This window comes from Myotis nattereri (genome assembly GCF_964212035.1).
Source record: "Myotis nattereri genome assembly, chromosome: X".
Classification (NCBI taxonomy): Eukaryota; Metazoa; Chordata; class Mammalia; order Chiroptera; family Vespertilionidae; genus Myotis; species Myotis nattereri.
The window spans coordinates 110,749,278-110,771,929 of record NC_138078.1 but is presented as its reverse complement, the minus strand read 5'-3'; the positions used below and the strand labels follow the sequence as shown (position 1 = coordinate 110,771,929).

Below are 22,652 nucleotides of genomic sequence, written 5' to 3'. Positions count from 1 at the left end.
TGCAGTATGCAAATTAGCCGCCATATTTGTTGGCAGTTAATTTGCATATCACACTGATTAGCCAATGGGAGGTGTAGCGAAGGTACAGTCAATTACCACGTTTGTCTATTATTAGATAGGATATGATCAGTGAATTACTATTAAAACCATTTAGTTACACTTCTCCTTTTCAATGTGGTAAGAGCAGGCCTCCCCAGACACATCCTCTTTTATTTTTAAAAATATTTTTTATTGATTTCAGAGTGAGGGAGGGAGAGAGAGAGAGAGAGAGAGAGAGAGAGAGAGAGAGAGAGAGGTCAATGATGAGAGAGAACCATTGATTGGCTGCCTCCTGCATGCTCCACACTGGTGATCGAGCCTGAAACTTGGGCATGTGCCCTAATCTGGAATCAAACCATGACCTCCTGGTTCATGGGTCAACACTCAGCCACTGAGCCACACCAGCCAGGTGACACATTATCTTTTAAAGTTGCATGGTGATTATACTATAGTCACTAAGAATGAGGAAATTAATATTTTAGGTTTATTCCCTTTTGAGGGATTGAGTTTGATCTTTCTATATATGGTAAGATCCTAAAAGGACCATGGTTTCTTCTGACTCTAATGGGAAAATATTTAATAATTACAATATTTAATTTGCCTAACAGATTATTTTAAAGTGCAATCCATAATAGTTCTATTTTAACCATGCTACAGGCACTTTGAAAATTCAGGAAAAACCTGTAATGTCATTAGAGTTCAGTGGGGCCCATCTCACCTTCATGATAGATGCTTCCAAAGGAGAATTTATTGAATTCCAGTGTATTATTTGCAGGATGCTATGGTGGGATACAAAGAAGGCATATATTCTCAAGGTGCCCACAGTTTAGTGGTAAAGATAGAAATAGACAAGTAATTACTGTTTTGAGGAAGACCTTGAATGCCATGCTGAGCCTTTTGAATTTGATTCTGTGGGCAATAGAGTACTGTAGAAGGTACATACAAAGTGAGATGAGTGTTAGACCAGAGGAAAATACAAGGTGCTATGGGAGTACAGAGGCTGGAGTGGTTAACTCTGGCTGGTGGTGAGTTAGGAAAGCTTAATGGAATAGATTACATTTGAGCTGGACCTTCAAGGATGGGTCAGATTTGTACACAAGGAGAGTGAGTACAAAAGTACAGGTTATCTCTGGATAAAGGAACCCAGTCAAGACCAGCCAAGAAAATGAGGCATGTAGCATGTTTAATAAAAGATAAATATGGAATAGTGGTTGGGACAAATTATGGAGAGCCTTGAATGCTGAGCCAGGACATAGCCTAAGCAGAGGAGAGATGTGAAGAGGTGGTCAAGTCTTCCTTTATGCTTCCTTCTGAAATTTCTGAGTCTGCCCCCTCGTTTTCATTCCCTACTGCCTTTGCCCTGATTCCAACTTGCATTACCTCATACCTGGACTATTCAGTCTTCTTAATTAATCCCTCTTCTTCCTCCCCTCCCTCAATGTTCTGCATCGGCTAATCTTCTTGAAGCACATCTCTTCCTCAGAAACCTCCAGTGGTTCTGTTTTGCCAATAAGATAACATCTAAATCCCTGGCAGGGTAGTTAGTTCTAGCCTCCCTCCCTGACCCTGTGCAAATGTAACCTGCAATCCAGCTTTGTTTCCTTCGTTCCCTCTTCATGAATCTCATGCTTTCCTCATCTTGTTTTCTGTACACAATCCAGTGAGGTAGGAGATAGGTAGTAACCAGCACACAGGCTCTGCAGCCAGACCTCCTGGATCCAAATCCCAGCTCACTGACTACTAACCATATAGCCTCTGGGAAAGTTACTTAACATCTCTTCACTTTGATTACCCCATCTCAAAATGGGGTGGTGTAATTATTCAATGAAGCTTCATATGTAAAGTTTTAAGAACAGTGCTTAGCACTTAGTAAATTCTCAGGTACTAGTATATTTGTGATTACGCTTATTTTTTTAAAATTTATTTTTAGTGATTTCAAAGAGAAAGGGAGAGGGAGAGATAGAAACATCAATGATGAGAGAGAATCACTGATCGGCTGCCTCATGCATGCCCCTCACTGGAGACTGAGCCCACAACCCGGGCATGTGGCCTTGGCCAGAATCGAACCCAGGACCCTTCAGTCCCCAGACTGACACTCTATCCACTGAGCCAAACCAGCTAGGGCATGATTACACTTATTTTCTACCTTTACTCATGTTGTTGCCTTCTTGAATACCCTTTTCTGTTTGTTTTCTAATTGAATCCTACCCAATTCAAATGGCCCATCCTTAAGCTTGCATTACTTTTGCTCCTCCCTTTGTTGGAAGTAATTTTTCTCCTTTTCATTTTCATAACTTAATCACTTTTTTTTGTAATATGGTTATTTATGTACTATATATATATATATATATATATATATATATATATAAATAAATTTAGGTCTGTTAATTGTTTCATATCTGAACTTGGTTTCTTGAACATAAAACCTTTTTTCTCTATGGAATATATGCTGAATAATTGAGGATTATATCTAATTATATTTTAGAAAGGTTTACAAAAAATATTTCCTTTTCTAACATTCAAATCATTCCTCTGTTATAGTACCTATATGGCCAGTGAATATAATATTAAATTCCAAGACCCACTGGAACATTCTAAGACACCCCCCCCCCAGGGGATGTTTAAAACTACATATAGTACCAAACTCTATATATACTGTGTTTTCTCCTATACATACATACTGATGATTAATTTAATTTATAAATTGGCCATAGTAAGAGATTAACAATAAACAATAAAATAGAACAGTTAGAACAACATACTGTAATACAAGTTACGTGAATATGATTTCTCTCTCTACAAATATCTGGAACTTTCCATTTAAGATTTGTGTACTGGGGTTGATCATGAACAACTAAAATCGTGGAAAGTGAAACTGCAGAAAGCAAAACTGGATAACGGGGGACTACTGTATTCATCTTATCTTCCCTGGCAGATTGCAAACGGGGCAAGGGGTGGGGCGGGGGGTGCAGGATTTAAATCTGGTTCATTTTGCTAGCTCCCTGGAGCACTTCAATATGTTACCTTGTACATACTAAGCACTGACATAATTGGAATGATGGGCTAATCAGATGAGTGCTTCAGAAAAATAATAGCAGAGAAGGAAAGCTTGAGTTTGAGAGGCTGAAAGGCAGGGAGCTCAGTTAGAGGCTATTATGATTCAAGCTAGAGGTGGGGAGGGCTTAGCAAGTGACAGGAGGAATAAAATGGAGGAAATGAATTGAGTGTCTGAGAACCATATCTCTGGTCCAAAAATTGGAAACAAAATGCAGAGGGAAAGGGTTTCTGTCCCATTTTGTATTTTCTACTTAGTTACAATTTTTTCTAATATTAAATTCCAACACCCACTGAAACATTCCAAGACCCCCAGGGGATTGCATCTCTGCTGAGCACAGCAATTAGACTTGTAGAATAATACTTTATGTTGAATAGAGTTTTAATTCATAGTTGTATCTTTTGGGTAATGGTATTTGATTGATTTTATTCTGTAGAAAGTAACTACCTGTAAAATTATTTGCAGTATAATATCAGTTCCAGCCTGTATATCTAGTCAGCTGTAATAAAGATGAGCTCTGTAGATTCTCTAATATGAAACAGTCCTTATGATGTGTTGATTAACTGCAAACTCATTTTTTTTAATAGAAAAATGAAAACCGATTCTATCTGAAGGAAGTGAATGTCAGCATGTATTTGGTTAATGGCTCTGGTAAGCAAAATATTGGCCTCAGGGTAAAGAGTGTGTGGTACACTGAAGGAATAGAAACCATAATTGTCTTGTTACAAAATAGTGCCTTACCTAATGGGACAGAAGATTTTGTGTGAAAAATCATACTTTGACTACAACTTATAATCAGTAACTTAGAACTATAGTAGTCTATCTTTTGCAGTATACCATATTTTCAAATCATAGTGGGTAATAGTTAAGGATGTGACTGATTTTTAGACTATAGAAACATCTATAGAAAAAGCAGGGAACAGTGACAGATAATGAATAGAATTAGTGAGTTGATTACTACTATATTGTAAGGTACAAAATGTTGAATCATTATATTATACACATAAACTAATATCACTAACATAATATTGTATACCAACTCTACTTAAATTTAGAAAAAAAGGAAAGAAAGGGAATCTAGTGACGGGAAGAATTGCTTTTTGTAGGTAGACTTTGTACCCCAAGCTCTTATACTTCACTGAAAAATTCTGAGTTCAGTCTCACTTTTTATGTTAATAGGATAAGATGTTACTAACGTATTTTTTTCTTTGAAGTTTTCAGCATTGCAAATAACAATCTTAGCTACTGGGATGCCCCCCTGGGAAGTTCTTATATGTGCAACAAAGAGCAGACGGTTTCAGTGTCTGGAGCATTTCAGATAAATACCTTTTATCTAAGAGTTCAGCCTTTCAATGTGATAGAAGGAAAGTATTCTACAGGTAAGAGTCAAACCAGATTTATTAATAATTGATGGTCTTATGTTGACTTTTCCTTTGAGTCATGAATACTTAAGCATTGAACTAGAGAAATATAAACTCGCCTCTCGACTCCATGGTAGAGTTCTCAAAGCCTTGAGCAAGTTGTGTCACTCTATATTTGGCTCATCATTTTGCTCAACGTAGATTTTTGTGTGATCTGAAAACCATTTGCAACAAACTTCTTAAAGCTGAAAACTGATAAAAGCTTTACATGAGCTAAATTTACGTAAGGTAGGGACATTGCCCCCAGGTTTTAGTTTGTGAGAAGGATGGCACTTGGGAACAGCAGCTTTGAGCATCTGGCTTCTGCCTTGGGGCCATCTTCCAGCTGGAAACATTTTCATACTTGAATAAAAGCATTTTGGTCATATTTTGTTGAGACAAAAGATTATGGTAGCAAAGCCTCAAATATCAGGAACTATGCTTTGGCCAGCCAGAATGATCTGGAGAATTTAAAAATCATGTGCCAGTGTGAATGAGCCCTTTTGAAGATCTACTCAGTCCTTATGATAGTGTTTATCAGATTTTTAATGAAACCTTTGCAAGGTGTTTATATGAGTATGAAAGATGCATTTGGCATTACAAGATTAAAATTTGCATGAAGGAAAAAGTACATAAAATTCCTTAATTGACTTGCCCTTTTAAACCCTTTACCTAAAATTGTTGGTTTGTGGATTGCAGCTCTGCTGAGCACAGCTATCCAGTCATCCACAGCATTTTTAACTATTAATTCCATGGTTTAGAACAGGGGTGGGGAACGTCCAGCCCGTGGGCCGTATAAAGCCCACGAAATCATTTGGTCTGGCCCTGCTGAGGCATTAGGGTGAATTAAATACATATTTGACCAAATATAGCAGGCTAATTTTTAAGTTGATAATGTTGTATGGCCCACGAATGTATAAATATCCATCTGGCCCTTGGCAGAAAAAAGGTTCCCCACCCCTGGTTTAGAAAAAAATGTAGAAGCTGTGTTTAAAAATCAATATGCTCTGAGCAATTCAGCTACTTTTGCAATAGTGCTGAACACCTAGCCTGACTTGGTTAGGTCACAATAAATTGGGTTCTTCGCCCTACTACCATTCTTGCGACAAGAGAGGTTAATCACACTTTAAACTTTTAAAAACATTTATTTTCCCTTTTTTTTTTATTTTTTACTTAAATTATTTTGATCCTTTAATGATTTTCTTCTTGAGTCTTTATCTAGCTCCTCTACATTATTACCTTAATTTTAGGTCCAGATATGTTTTTAGAATTTAAAGTTATTTGCAGTATAATATCAGCTCAAGCCTGTATATCTAGTCAGTTGTAATAGAGATGAGCTCTGTAAATTCTGTAATTTGAAACTTTGCTGTTTATGTGCATATAATTTAAAATCTCACCCAAAGGAGTATACAACATTTAATATAAGGGTAGGCAAAAGTAGGTCTAGAGTTGTGAGTACACGAAACAGTTTATTCTTGTATTATTATTTTGTATTTTTCCATATGAACAACTGTAATCTGCTTTTGCCAATCCCTGTCTTGATGATGAATGTATCACCAATTTGTTGGGCTATGCTCATGACTGTGGGTGCCTATAAATACAACACAGTGGTAATACGTGACTATATAGGAGAAAGAAATAGACTTGTAGTAAGGTAAAAGAATATTGATTGGATTTTACTGGATCAGACTACTCCCTAGGAAAAGAAAAAAAATATTCTATGGACTACCAATCCTGACCAGATTGATAAATGTATGATTAATGTAATAAACACACTCAAAGTAGTAAGAGGTCCCAGTTTCTTGACTTTTGCAGCCACTAAAATCATGTACTCTAAGTCAGGGATCCGTATACTTTTCTATAAAGGCCCAGACAATAAATGTTTAAGGTTTGAAGGCCATATGGTCTCTCTCACAACTAGTCAGCTCTGCTATTGTAGCACAAGGACAGCCATAGGCAATAACCAAATGAGTGTGGCTGTGTTCCAATAAAACTTTATTTGTGGACACTGAAATTTGAATTTCATATAATTCTCATGTCTCAAAATATTCTTTTTTGTTTCTTTTAAACCATTGTAAAATGTTTAAAAGCCATTTTTAGCTCTTGGGCCAAATTTGGCCCATGGGCTAGTTTGCCGTTCTGTCTAAAGGATTCCAGAGCTAGTCTGGCCATCCTAATCCCATGATTAAACCATCCTGATCTGGTCCCAGTCTCCCAAAAGACATTCACTCTACCACTGAGAGGCTCGTCTTGCCATGTGAAATGGGCTAGATTAGCTCACTTCATTTTAAATAAAGTAATACTCCTGTTTTGGAAAGGACTTTGAATATAAATTAAAAAACATGTACACATGTATGCATTTACTCATAGATAACAAAAATATATATGTGTTCATATATATGAATATACGTACAATCATATACGAATGAAAGAACAAATGAGTTTTAGGATTTTAATTCTAGAGCAATCTATAATATTCTATAGCTTTATCTTTAAAATATACTGTCTTAATTACTTAAAGTTGAAATTGTAAGAGCACTTCTGACTTTTGAGTCAACATCTTTTACTTTTGGACATTCTTTTTTTTTATTATACTCATTATTTGTTACACACTTTTTCTCACCTACAGCCCAGGAGTGTTCGCTGGATGATGACACCATTCTAATACCAATTATAGTTGGTGCTGGTCTTTCAGGCTTGATTATCGTTATAGTGATTGCTTACCTAATTGGCAGAAGAAAAAGTTATGCTGGATATCAGACTCTGTAACACTAATGCATATGTGATCTCTGTTCCAAAGTAATAAAGCAAGTACAAGTTCCAACATGCAATACTATTCAATTTAAAATATATTTACTTTTAGTTCTGATCTTAGAACCAGTGATATGGGGGATTTTGTACTTAAATAAATACAAACACCCCAAAACTATTAACTACAAATTGGTCATGTGAATTTGGTTTTCCTAACCAAGGCATTTAAATATGTTATTTCTTCAGCCAAAGGCATGTGCAAAATCACCTGGATTATAGGTTCTATTTTATTTGCTTGAATTAGTGTTTCAGTGTTTTTACTTTAGTCATTCTGACTAGAGATATACAGTTTAGGAAAAACAGGTTTTTAAAAGAGATTTGTTTTCTTGCATGTGGTTGAATTGAGACAGTACATTCTACAGTGGATTTGTACTTGCTCCCTTTGCATTTTTTTCTGTGATTTTGTTTGCAGGTTAACTTAGCTGCTTTGACATTGCTATATATTTGATCTAATAGAGATATGGCAGTAGATGTGAACAGTCTAATATTATGTTCTTAGCAATGACTGCTTTCCTAATGCTTTTTGAATACATTTGTATTTAATGTGGCTGTAATGACAAAAGATGCAAAGCTTTTGAAATTTTAGAATAGGTGTTAAGCTTATTGTTTAATCCCTTCTAAAAAAACCTAGATATTTCAATCTTTTAAATTGCAAGATACAAGACTATTCCAGCTGAGCATTTCAATTTTCTAGGTGCTTTAGAGATAATTGCTAGGCAGTGCCAATTTCGGGCCTTAGTCATTTTACCTGTAAATTGGTCTCTACCTGCAGAGCTAAAGTTAATGTAGACTTCCAGTGTCCTTGGTGGTAGTAGTATCTTTTATTCCTTTTTTATATTTTCTTTTCCTTAAAGAAGAAATGCCAGTATGTCCTAGAACCTAGAAAAGAAGGGCACTTATACCTATAAAGTAACTTGCACATAACCCAAAAGTCTCAGTCTTCTCCATTAAAATGTTTGGGGTTTTTTGTTTTGTTTTTAAGAGTTGTTCTTTGTTTCCAGCTTAAAGTGATTGCTACAACATTTACTAATTTGGCTTTCCTATTTAAATGGTTATATGCTAATCAAAACTTACAGTATTGTTGTTCATTATGGTAGAATCATTATTAATTCATGTATTTTGTGTTCAGTTTTGTCCTCTGGGGAGATGCACCAGTTGTCCATCTACCGTGAACCACCTAATGTTTATATGAGAAAGCAAAACATTTCAGCTTCATAGTTAACATATCAAGTATTTCTTGCTGTTTCTAGGTGTTTTTTATTGGAATGGCTGAGCAAATATTTAGAAATTGTTAATATGCAGCCATATACCAAAGGTGCCTGAGTTTTTTTTGGGGGGGGGGATTAGGAGATTGTATACCCCCATTCACTACAAAATGAGATATCTGGGTTCCAAGGTATTATTGATGTTGAATTAATTTGGTAGTCTAACTAAAAATACACACACAAGCAATTGCCTGTAAGCATATATATGTCTGTTACTATCTTTCGAGTTATATTGGAGTGCTGAATATTTTTTCCCACTTAAATTTGCTCTCTGTTTAGAATAGCCTGAAATTCTTACTGGCTCAGAATCAGATTCCTGATCAACCCCTCTCTTAAAGCTACAATGAGCTGCATTGCCAGCTTAAGGCACTTATAAAAGACAAAAGACAAAAATATAAATCTGATTTTTAAAAATTATTTTTTATTTAAATAGTATGTTAGTGTAAGATTGTTAACCTTAAAAGAATGGATAATGCTTATAAGAACGTAGGTCTTAGATGTTTCTCACAAGTCAAAACAAAGCAGCTTTAAAAAAATAGATTAAAGCATAAGTGGGTGGCACTGGCTTAATGCTGTTAATGTTTCTAAAAGTTTCTACATTAAATTATATATCTGATTCATATGAAAATATCTCTAATTAACACTGTTTTCTAGAAAATCTGACTTCATTGAATATTTTTGTATCTTACGTGGGCCAGTTTATATACGGTCATTTAAGCCACATGCTCTTTGTACCTTTTGTAGTTTCATTTGCTTTACTGGGTTTACACCTTAATGGTCTAACACTCTATGGTTCTGAGTGTTTTTCATGTGTTAGCATTTATATAAAGAAACTGGTCCATGTAAATACTTCTCATGTTTTTCTTTCAAATGTTTAAGCCACTAGTTGATGTATGGTATTTCTCTAGATATTTGCTTGTCCATTTGCTCCACATATTGCTTCTAAAACAAACAATAAAGGTTATTTTATTTCTTAAGGAAATTTGCTCACATTATTTCCCATTGGTTGAAGTCAAGATTTTGTATATCACATAATGTCAATTTCTTCCAAAAGGAAAAACTTTACAAATGCTTAGAAATAGAACTAAATTATTTCCAAAATGTCCTGTTATTATCTGGAAGAATGGTCCAATACATGGGTCTCTACTGATGCTGGGCTGGCTACAGTATAAGAATCACCTGGGAAACTTGTTATAAAAATTCAAGTTCCAGGCACCATTCCTAGAGTATTTAATATTTAATTTAGCAGGTCTGAGATAAGATGTGTGTGTGTGTGTGTGTGTGTGTGTGTGTGTGTGTGTGTGTTCCTCAGCCAGATCTGGTGTGTAGCCAATTGTGGAACCAGCAATCAAGAATATTCATTTAAGCCCTAGGTGGTTTGGCACAGTGGATAGAGCGTTGGCCTGCAGACTGAAGGGTTCCAGGCTTGATTCTGGTCAAGGGCACTACCTTGGTTGCAGGCTTGATTCCCCAGTCCTGGTCAGGGTGTGTGCGGGAGGCAACCAATTGATGTGCCTCTTTCACATCGATTATTCTCTCTGTCTCTCCCCCTCCCTTCCGCTCTCTCTAAAAATCAATGGGAAAATATCCTCAAGTGAGGATTAACAACAACAAAAAAAGAATATTTATTTAATATTAAAAAGCATCAGAGTATCTTGTGCATTTTTCTCAACTCCTAAAATGAGGCTGATATTTCATATCTATACATAGCAGCTGTGCATTGCAGCCATATAATCCAAACTATTGATCTGAACCAAAATAGGATTGTGTGCAATCTCTCACTCTAAAATGTTTGAACCTTAGTATCTCTCTCTCTCTCTCTCTCTCTCTCTCTCTCTCTCTCTCTCTCTCTCTCTCATACACACACACACACACACACACACACACACACAAAATTAGCAATCTGGCTCATAACTTTCCTCTGGATTACCCAGTTAAGCCATGTGACTGCCAGTTAATCATCATAGCTCCCACCTTTGCTACTAGCTGCCATGTCACTTTGGCCAAGCTGCTTAACTTCTGGGGTCTCGTAAAGTTGAAGGCTTTATTTCTCTATTTCTTTTGAATGGTAGTTTTCCATGTTAGTGAAGATTTGAGTATATTTACCAGTAGAAGGAATCTGATAAGAAGCTCCTTGATATGTATCAAGAACATAACTTTACATACAGTGTAAAATGCACCATCTTGTTTCTTTTCTTTTTTAGGAGGAATTCTTATAAGACACATATTTTCTTTAAGATTATAGCATTTCATCTCTGTTTAGGTAGATAATGTTAAATTGGCTTGGGCTCATCTCTCTCCCACCCATTTCCTTATCTATTACCGTGGTAGCTAACTTTCTGCATCAAAATTGCCATATTTTGTTTTTGAAAGTAGTATAGACATATTTGGGTGATACTCAATAGCTAGTATCTTTTCAGATTCATGTTATATAGTTCAGTTTGGTTATAGATCTAAAAGATATATAATTTAAAAAAGATGTCACATAAGAATGTAATTCCTAACACTGACTCTTACAAAGAGAAATTTGACACAATTGATTTTAAGAGGAGTTTTTGATTTACATTTTTTAATAAATGTGTATCTCAAAAAATGTGTATCTCAGCTTTCCAACTCACACTGAATATTATTTTTGAAAGATTTCTGAACATAAATTTGAAGATAACAGGTTTTTTAAAAAATTTCTTTATTGATTAAGGTATTACATATGTGTCCTTCTATCCCCATTACCCCTCCCCCCCAATCAGGTTTTTTTTAATCTACAATTTAAACTTAGTTGAAATTTCAATGCCTATGAATAGTTTATCTTTAAAAATCTTAATTTCTTCTCTGACTATTAAACTCTTCCAAAAATACACTTTTCCTTTTCCCCAAAATATTTTCAGTACCGTCTCAAATGTACATTAGGCAAATAGATCAGTTCAAAAAGACTTATAGAGTGCTCGCTTTGGCAGCACATATACTAAAATTGGAACAAAATGACTTACAGAATGAGATTTTCTTTTCTTCAGGATGTGATCCTATTAAAATTCCTGTTTTACCAAAATATCTTCCCATTACTTAAAGAATCCTTAAAGGTTGAATGCACAAAATCATTATTTATTATAAATTAATACTTCACATGCTAATTGAGAACATTTTAAATAAGTGACAGCATTTAGAAAGATCTTTGTAAGGGTGGAATTGCCTTTTTGATCTACTTTGGGAATATTTGTCTTACATGAAAGCTTTATTAGCACTATTTATGAAAACTGTTTCAGTACTAGGTCAAATAGCCAATTTGGGAAAGATGACTGAATCCATTGCCAGAATTAAAAATTAATCTACTAATGAATTTTTTAAAAACCCAAGTTATATTAAATCCAAGGCATAATACTATAAGGTGTATGCTACCTAATAGTTTATGTGCTGGGTGATAATTTGGGAAATGGAAGGGGATGAGCTAACTGGGTGCTCTTAACAAACACCATTTATTTACAAGTCACATCTAGCAACCTTTATCTGGATTTTTAATAGAACAGAGAAGCAGGTAATAAAGATAATTGAGCTGGTAGCCACAGCTGATGTCATAAAGTCCTAAACTCCAGGACTGCATCTTGTTCCCAGTTACTGCCCCAGAGGCTAGCCTGGCACATTTCTTAAATACAAGCACAATCAGAATTGCCTTGCAGCCTGTTCATTCTTATTTTTGACACAAATTCTAATAAGTTTAATTATCTGATTTATACATCCCTGGTAAATTGCAAGCTAGGAGGAGATCTAGGGCATTAAGAGTCAAGGAAATGGAAAAATAGTAAGAAGTGGTGATTCAACATCTCATCCTTCCCTTTTTGCAAACGTATCCCTATCTGAACCACTTGTTCCTTCCTTTCTCCAGTCTCAGTAAGTTTTCTTTTCCTGGTCAATGCTTCTGGAATCCCATTTCTTCTACCTCTTAGGAAACCTTGTATTCTTCAGCATCTCCAACCTGTCAAATACTAATGGCCCTTTCCCTCATCCTATAAACACCTTGAAGATATCACTTCTTGACCCCATATCCCCTTATAATTACCTCCCTATTGTCCTCTCTGTTCTCCTAAACTTATTGAAAAGAGTATTGCGTGTTCCCCATCCCAAGTTCTTGATCTCCTACCAGTCACTCCTTGTTCACTCCTAAACCTGCAGCAATTTGACTCATAGCCCTCACCTTCCATATTGCTAGATCCAATTGCAATTTTTCAGACTTCGCTAATATTTTACACTATTCTCCCACACTACCCAAAACTGTTTCCTTCATTGACTTCTGTGGCACTATTTTCTATCTGCCTTTTCTACTTTTTTCCCCTGCTCCTTGATCCCTCAGATAGTGGTGTTCCCAAGGGCTTTGCCTCTGGTCCTCTTTTTACTACTTTCTGTCACTGAGAAATATCTTTGTCTGTTGTTTAACTACCACTTAGGTTCATCAACCACTTGACTCAGACACAGGTATTTTAAACTCAGCAGATCTAACACTGAACATCCCCATCTTGCACATATCCCTCTCCATCCTTCCCCATACACAAAATTTAAAAAATTAACCCCCACACAAAAATAACTACAAACAAAACTGAAATGCATATATTCTTCCTCCTGTATTCCCTATCGTCATTAACTAGCACCGGTATCTACATAGCCAGTCACTCAAGCTATGTGTGGAATTGGAAACCATTCAAATTATCTCTTCCTATCACACCTCTGACATCCATTTGGTCAACTCTGCCTTCTAATCGGATCTCTAGCTTGTCCCTTATGCATTTCCACTTTGTTAATCCAGTTCAGGACCATATTATTGGATATCTAAACTCTAGCAATAGAGGTGCCTCCTAACTTAATAGTACCAGCCTTCCATCTGCCATAACTTCCTGCCTAAACTCCTGCTGCACTTTTTTTTTTTTTTGGCTGTCAGTGTAAGGCCAAAACTACTAGAGCATACAATGCCTTTGCGAGCTGGTCCTAGTACCCTTTTCCTACTGCTTTTCTAGCCAAGAGTACCTCTTGATCCGATGTTCTAGTTATGCCAACCTTTTTGCGTTTCCCCTGAAGTGCTACGTTTTCATACCTTCCTTATTTTTGTGCTGTTCCCTATACCTGGAGTGTCTTTTTCCCACTATCTGCATGGTTAATTCCTATTCTTCTTTTTAAAATTTATCTTTATTGTTGAAAGTATTACAGATGTCCCTCTTTTTCCCCCATTGACCCCTTCCACCCATCCCCTGCCCCAGACCTTCACTCCCCTATTGTCTGTGTCCATAGATTATGCATACAAGTTCTTTGGGTAATCTCTTCCCACCCACCCACCTCTGCCTTCCATCTGAGATTCATCGGTCTGTTCCATGCTTCTATGTCTCTGGATCTATTTTGTTCATCAGCTTATTTAAAAAAAGCTCCAGTGTCACTTCTTTTTAAAGTATGTTTTGTGTAACAAGGCTGAGTTGAGTATGCTTCTGAACACTTCCATGACACTTTGTGTATTGCCTGCCTCTATTACAGCCCATTTTAAAATTATAATCACTGATTTTCCTGTCTGACTCTTACACTGGACTGATCATCTTGAGACAGACAGTTATGCCACCAGGGCTAGTTTGCATCTTTTCCCACTATTAAATGACTCCAGATTGTTATGCAGTGAGTTCTTAGGTCTGCATAGTATCGTTGTTCACTTGGTTCATTTCATTAATACTTTACAACCTGCAGTGTTCCACTGTGCTTCAACATCATAACAGTTTGCCTCTGAAGGCTCACAGCATGATCATCAAGGAAAGGCTAATTATATTTATCCATTATCTTCTGTTTAAGAAACCTGGAAAGCATGTGATCATTTTATATAACTTTCATCCAAAATGACTGCATTTTTGGGGTGCTTAAAAATGTGTGATTTTGTTACTTGGAAAATCACTTTTGTGGGACATCTCATTTGCTGGTAATGAATGCCAATGACATTACTTTGGTGTAAAAAACAAATATGTGTTGAGAAGTGCTGTCATTTTAACTTGAAATTTACAGATTTGAAGTTCTGTCACTTTCTGTCTCAATTTCCTTTCTCCACATCTAGCTCAAGACTGCAGTGCAGATGAAGACAACTTCCTTGTGCCCATAGCAGTGGGAGCAGCGTTGGCAGGAGTATTTATTCTAGTGTTGCTGATTTACTTAATTGGCCTCAAGCACCATCACACTGGATATGAGCAATTTTAGAACCTGCAATCTGATTGATTATATAAAAATACATGCACATAACGAAATTTTCTTGCCTCTTAATTTTGAAACATTTTGCTCCTTAAAATTAATTATTAAATCAGTGCTAGCATTTTGAGATAAATCTTTATAAATAAAAAACTTATGTTTGATCAGCTTAAAATAAAAAATGTTGTTGCTGATCTGGAAGATAAACTTGTTAAAAAGAACATTGGTGTGCAATATTTTAAGGTCTGTCTTAAGCCGTGGCCAAATTTTGATCCTAAAATGCCTTAAACTTATTAACATGGTCATTATAAGAATAAAACATGTAGCTGTCTCTTAATAGAATTAATAAACACTATTTCACTACTAGCATTCTGTTTCAATGTATAAGAACTATACTGCTTTAAACTCATTACAGTGTCTTTGCATACAGTTCATTAAATATTGATGTGGCATGAATGTCTATCAGATATACTCAAACTTGCTTTTCAGTTGAATGTCCTCAGGGCCATCAGCATTTTTTAGGTTATGTGACTTTTTGTTGATTTCTTTGAGTCCAAGTTACAGATGAAGTCAGTCTCTCAGGCTTGTGACTTTTACCTTCTAGGTAAATAATAGAACCAAAAGGTCACAACAGAACTTATCCTGGCCTGAGAATTAATTGGTTGTTTTTTAATGTTTCCTTTTCCTCAATAGACACTGAAAAGATTCAAGCATATTTAACCACTTGCCTTTTTTTTCTTGTTTTTCTTGTCTTTGGATGCCTGATTAGCATTGAAAGATGGAAATATTCTATGAACTAATTAGGACAGATTGTGTTGTGTTTCTGTACCTCATTTTGTTGATCTCTAGAGCATTAAAATCCATTTAGTGTTGTCATCAGCCCGGCACCTATGAAATGTAAGCTAACAGCAATCTCAGAAGGGATGCAGTGAAGCATGCTTCTTCATGATTGTCCCTGGGGCGCAGAGCATAAATGGAGGGTAGAGAGAAGCTGTTGGCATTATTAAAATGCTTCAATAGGGGCTATTGATAATCCGCCCCTATTGAAGCATATTCCTTATTATAAGTGCAGCACAGACATTGAATATAAAAACAAGAAGGACTCTTAATCAATAGACTTGAGAAGACTGCCACATTGAAATGATTATTTTATTCATTCTATGTGTATATTGGCTTGCTCAGAATTTCTGTAACTCACTTATTACAGTATTTTGGTACCCAGTATCAGTCTCTGAAGGCTTTCATTACGTAAAATACAGGAAATCCTTTCAACAAACGCTACCGTAATTACTTAAACTCATATACTCAGAACCTTAGCAACTGTTTTTCTTTTTTTATGAATGACAAAAGTACAAGAGGAGGAAAAGATAAACTTAGAGGAAAATGCAAGTTATTTAATCATAAATCATACCAAATATCACATTTTATTAATTGCATTAGACTTATACTGGAAAAGACCTTAAAGGTTATTTACTCTAACCCTATAATTTTACAGAAAGGGAAGTAACTTCAGTGAAGTTACATATCTAGTGGTCAACAAAACCGTTATTAGTATTTTGATAAAAATTGTCCCAGTGAAATGTAGTCACTGAATAGTAAAACTAGTTTAAACTTGAAATTATATGATCAGAATGAGGCACTTTGAACTTCTGTACTACTTTGAGTAAATAACACAGGATCTCAACTTCTTTTAAGTATTTTTAAAGCAGTGAATATTTGCTTTTTCAATAATAATAATAATAATAATAATATACCGAAACACTCCTATTTTGATCTCTATTTGCTACTTCAAAACCTAAACCTCCTTGGACGGGATCTCAAACATGGGAGGAAAATGGAAGAGAAAGAACACTTGTTGATCACCTGATGTGTATCAGATGCTTTAGAAATGCAATTATAGTTAATCCTCAAATACCTTATAATAGGTATTATTATCCCCCTTTTACAGATGAGAAAAGTGAATCCAAGTTTAAATAACTTGACCAAGGTCCTTTAGTTAGTAATCGATGGAGTCAAGATTCAAACTCAGTTCTGTCTGAATCCAGAGCTCAAAATCTATGTGGCACACATTGCCTTCTCGGTGGTCCAGTGGAATGAACTGAAATGTATAGGATTCTTCTGTTATTCTTCCAGGCCACTGCTCAGCTAAATAACTGTATATAATCCTGTAATTACCTATTGCCTGTGTGAAAAATTTATACTGCATTTTTTTATCCTAAGTCCTTTTCAATTTAAATTTTATTCATACAGAGTTCTTATTTATATTTTAACTAAAGGCCTGGTGCATGGATTCCTACACTGGTGGGGGTCCCTTGGCCTGGCCTGTGGGGATCGGGCTGAAACTGGCTCTCTAACATCCCCTGAGGGATCCTGGATTGCGAGAGGGCTCAGGCCAGGCCAAGGGACCCCACTGGTACACAATCAGGGCTGTGGAGGGACTGCGGGAGGGCTCTAGGGCATGTCTGGCATGTCTTGCCCAGTCCCAATCAGTCGGAACTCAGCAGCAAGCTAACCTACCAGTCAGAGCATCTGCCCCCTTGGTGGTCAGTGTGTGTCATAGCAACTGGTCGAACGATCAAATGGTTGGACACTTAGTATATTAGGCTTTTATTATATAAGACTAGAGGCCCACTGCACGAAATTTGTGCACGGGTACAGTCCCTCGGCCTGGCCGGTGATCGAAGTGTGAGCGTCTGACCTCTGGGCCCTGGGCAGCACCTGTGGTGAGCGCTACCAGACGCCATGGGCCAGAGCTCAGCATGGGCCTCTAGGCTGCCCAGTGGTGCCACCCACTCACCTGCTCCACCATCCCACCGGGGTCCCGCTCTCGTCGGGGGCAGGGAGGGGTGGGCCGTCAGGGCAGGCAGCGCCTCCACTGCCACCCACTACCAGCACTGCACCACTGATGCCCGCCATGTTCCGTGCCACCCCCTGGTGGTCAGCGCACGTCACAGCGAGCAGTTGAACTCCTGATCAAGGGGACAATTTGCATATTAGGCTTTTATTATATAAGACAGTGATGGCGAACCTATGATACGTGTGTCAGAGGTGATGCGAACTCATTTTTTTGGTTGATTTTTCTTTGTTAAATGGCGTTTAAATATATAAAATAAATATCAAAAATATAAGTCTTTGTTTTACTATGGTTGCAAATATCAAAAAATGTCTATATGTGACACAGCACCAGAGTTAAGTTAGGGTTTTTCAAAATGCTGACACGCCGAGCTCAAAGGGTTCGCCGTCACTGCTATAGGATGATAGTTGTGGCAAGGGAGAAAGGAAGTGGGGAAATACTCAGGCAGTGGTCTTAAGTGTAGATGATAGTTCTTCTCCCCAGTGCCATTGCATAATTAAACATCAAGTCTCCCCATGTTAGGCAAGCATGATTCTGTGTTTTGGACCTTCCCCCTTCTTAACTTCTGCTTTGTGTACTGAGACATTTGGTGTGATCTGAGATGAACTGATGAGAGATATAAGGGGATCAGCTGCTTAGAAATCTTCAGGTGGATACAGAGAAAATAAGAGAATTGGGGTAATGTTCTAAAAGACTAACCTACATACACTTTCAAAATGCTTGTTTGCTTGTTTCTGCTTAATTTCATTCCTTACTAATTTCTGTTCTTGCTTTCTGTCCTTTTCTAACAGCTGAAGAATGTTCTGTGGACTCTGACCTCAACTTTCTTATTCCGGTTGCAGTGGGTGTGGCCTTGGGCTTCCTTATACTTGTGGTCTTTATCTCTTATATGATTGGAAGAAGGAAAAGTCGTACTGGATATCAGTCTGTGTAGCCAATTAAATTTAGTGCAACTGATTGAGATTTGCAGACTAACCTCAGTGAATTGCTAGCTAACTTGGGCATGAGTAGCACTTACTTAAGAAAAAAAAGTATTAAGACCCATTTCCTTTGTTTTTCTATTTTTCCTTCCTTTGTTAAAGTATAATTGAAAGAAAAAGTGTGGCTTAGAATATGTTTTTTTAGTAAGAAATAATTTTAAGCCTCTGGATCTAATTATGAAAGCAGCATGTCTACTGAAGTATAATTTTATATGTTGCCATTACTTGTATTTTGCTACGTTGACATTATTTGCACAATCAAAGCTGTTAGAGAATTTAACTTGCTTCAGGAAAGAAATTCAAGAAAATAATGAATTCATTTTCATGGGAGGCAAACATAAAATTTGGTTCATAATAAGACTTCCTTTCCCAACTTCCTGATCAGAATTATTTAAATCTGTGTTTTTCTGCTAGTTAAAAAAGGAAGGAAAGAAATGGCTTCACAAAACTGTGTTCAATAGCAAAAGTCTGGCTCTCTTCTTCACTGTTAGTGGCTACTATTTTTTAATGAGGATGCCTTTTTTTCTTTTCCTTTGGAGTTTAGAATATACTGATTATACAGACTTGACATTTATGCCAAAGGATGAAGTAAGATCTTTGGTTTTTTTTAAAGGTGTTGATATAGAGTGGGTTATGGTTTTTTTAGGGTTATGATTTAGACTTTTTTTCCTTTAGAGCCTTAACTTGTTCAGAAAGTTAATCCATCATTAAAAACAAACGTCTGTACTTTGTGTGCCTCCTGTACTCTCCCATTCCCTATGTGAATAAGTTCTAATGGATATTTTTAATGTCTTTCTTTCTTTCTTCTCAAAGCAGCAAGTGCTGACTCTAGTCTAGAGGCTAGTGGGCCCTGATGTGTCATCAGTTAGATGGCTGCCTAGCCAAAGCTGGACTGGGATTATTCTGTAAATTTGTTGATCTCAATATAGATTTATATCCTTGTAGAGACCTCTAGCTTTTGGGGGTAAGATTCTAGTCTAGAGACTACTCATCCCAGTATCTGTTTGATTGGCAAGGCTGTTGATTTCCCTTTGATTTAGAAGCACTGTGTGGTATTTCTCTAGGGCCCAAGTAGCTGCTTTGCACACCTGTTGCTAGTATAAGGCAGATTTTTATTTTATCAAGCTATTTTTCTCTATATGACTAAAAACAAAAGTTTCCAAAGATCTGCCTGCACTTCAAAAATGTTCCATGGAATAATTAAGCTTAAACCTCAAGTTAGTTTGTTATTAAATCCAAGGATCAAGTCCCCATCTACCTCTCAGCGCAATGCAGATGCTTACCACTGTATTGTTGCCATTAACTGCTGCCAGAACTCTGCCAAAAACTGGAACTATAACACTTTTTTAAAAAGAAAATTCATCAACATCTTTCTTTACTGTCTTACCATATGTGCATCTCAAAAGCATATTTCCAAACTGGAGCAGAAAGTCAGATTGCTCAATCACTTCTCCCTTCAAACACTCTAGTTCTGACTTGCAGAGTCAAGCTCTCCCCTATTTGCTAAGTATATCAAGAATGTTTTCTTGCCCTAGCCAGTTTGGCTCAGTGGATAGAGCGTCAGCCTGCAGACTTGAGGGTCCTGGGTTTGATTCCAGTCAAGGGCACGTACCTGGGTTGCAGGCTCTTCCCCAGCCTGGGCCCTGGTGCAGGAGGCAACCAATCAATGTGTTTCTCTAACATCGAGGTTTCTCTCTATGTCTTTCCCTCTCTCTTCCACTCTCCCTAAAAATCAATGGAAAAATATCCTCGGGTGAGGATTAACAAAAAAGAATGTTTTATTTTCAAATGTTCTCCTGTAAAAACAATTGCTTATTTGTTATTTGGCCAAAATGAAGGCACCATAAAGAACAGTGGCTTCATTTGAATAAACATTTTTGAGATAATTAGCTAGAAGCCAGGTTATTTAAATCAGATTGTGACCTTAGTAAGTATAGGAATTGTAAATTCAAATACATTCAAAATTATATAGGTTTGTTTAAAAGTGTTCTACTTTTTGGGTAGGGAACTAATACCACTATTTCTTCATTAAGTTTCATGGTTTTATTATAAATAATTACCAAATGTGTGTTTAATCTTGTTTGAGAATTAAGTTTAAAATACAAAATATTAATAGAGGGTTAAAACAAACACTGCTTCAACTCCAATAAAATACAGGAAGCCCCAAATCTGTGATATGAGTGTTCAGTTAGCTTTGCTTATTGAATTCATTTTTATATCAGTACAACAGTAGATCAGACAGAAGGACTTTGAGCTTGTGAATAAAAAGAATTGTTTTTCACCTAAGCTTCTTTGGAAGAACTGATGCTTGCGGCTAACTAAAGTTTTGGATATATCAATTTAAGGAACTAATTAATACCTGCAAAATAAAGCATACTGTGGTACTCCTGTTCGATCTGATATGTGTGATTTTTATAATCAATGGATTATAAAATAATAAAGATCATACAATCCATATCACTGTGGATAACTTCATTTTTATTCATATACTTGGCCTTAAGAGCTTGGATTGATTTGTGTAATCTAAGTTCCTCAATTTCTAGTCTCTTGAATTGTCAATAGGAATCATATGATCTCATAGGTCTGCAAATTAAGTGCCATCATTAAGAAGGCATTAGAACCTTTAGTTCAGATACCTCAAGTATGAGGGCCTATCTGATCATGAATATTCCTAGAAAACATTCTGAATCAAATCTGGGTCTGGCAAATGTAACAGCTTCTATATAAATGTACTTTTAGTGTATATCTATCTGCATTGATGAACTGTTCTCATTGTTGAAGTTCATGCCATCCTGACCAAGATACTGGTAGACCTCAGTGATGTAGCCAGGCAAAGGAAGAGCTATCCATTTTCTGAAAATGTCTTCAAATTCCTTACAACAGTGGTTCTCAACCTTCCTAATGCCGCGACCCTTTAATACAGTTCCTCATGTTGTGGTGACCCCCAACCATAAAATTATTTTTGTTGCTACTTCATAACTGTAATTTTGCTACTGTTATGAATTGTAATGTAAATATCTGATATGCAGAATGTATTTAGGCGACCTCTGTGAAAGGGTTGTTCGACCCCCAAAGGGGTCGTGACCACAGGTTGAGAATCACTGCCTTACAACATAGTCTAATGCTCAAGTGTTATATGATTGGATTAAATGGCAACACACTCCATTTTAAATAAGGGACATTTTTGGTGGCAGAAAGATTTAAACATTGGCTCTCTCCATAGTTTCTGAGTAATAGGGTTTTGTATTCTGATTGTTAGACACTTACTGACTTTTAATTAAGAAAAAAAATGGCCTTACCTTGCTTTGTGGAACTGGGGAGGAGGATCTCAATAGAACCTGTCTTTATTGTCTCAGCTAATTCACTGAATATACTTCACAAGTCCATGCACCTCTCAGGGCCTCTGTAAGGACCACTTTAAGATTACTGACAGCAAGAAGAGTGGTTCAGTGGGTCAAAAGTAGGGTTACAGTTGTTTGTAGGGAAAAATAATACAATAATTTATAAATAATAATACAAGAATAAGCTCTTGTGTTTTATGTACTCACATCTATAAACTACTTTTGACCCTACCCTGTATATCGCTATGAGGGTTACCATGTATCTAAAAAGTCAAATTGGTTGTTTGTCTTAAGTTCAATGCGTACACTCTGAATGCTAGAACTACCTTTCGAACTCTAGAGAGTTCTACTTTCATGTTCTACTTTCTCTTTACTTTTACTATCTGTATTTTTTTAATCCTCACCTGAGGATATGTATTTTATTGATTTTAGTCAGAGAGGAAGGGAGAGGAGAGAAACATCAATTGGTTGTCTCCCATATTCGTTCTGACCGGGCATTGAACCTGCAACCTTTTGGTGTACCCGACGACATTTCAACCAACTGAGCCACCAGGCCAGGGTTCTTTGCTTTTACTGTTTGTATTTTGATGACAGTGTTTTATGTACTCAGTCCATTTGTTTTAAGACCTATGCATAATGAACAGAAGAAATCTTGGTAAGCAATGCATTTTTAGTAGGAAAAAAACACTCTGCATCCTGGTTTTTAAGA

General features: G+C 36.5%; 1 protein-coding gene across 3 annotated transcripts in view; it reads left to right on the top strand.

The window, feature by feature from the left end:
* Window positions 1-21,059, top strand: part of LAMP2 (lysosomal associated membrane protein 2) — a 46,787-nt gene extending 25,728 nt beyond the window's left edge. The window contains exons 7-9 of one of the 3 annotated variants that reach the window (XM_081115225.1): window positions 3,682-3,745; window positions 4,309-4,473; window positions 18,414-21,059. In XM_081115225.1, coding sequence (XP_080971351.1) covers window positions 3,682-3,745; window positions 4,309-4,473; window positions 18,414-18,556 — 372 coding nt within the window. In that variant the 3' untranslated portion in view covers window positions 18,557-21,059. Of the gene's footprint in view, window positions 1-3,681; window positions 3,746-4,308; window positions 4,474-7,123; window positions 9,553-14,640; window positions 15,229-18,413 lie in introns of those variants that run through there. The other 2 variants (XM_081115226.1, XM_081115227.1) reach the window with 2 other exon arrangements.
* The last annotated feature ends 1,593 nt before the right edge of the window (window positions 21,060-22,652 follow it).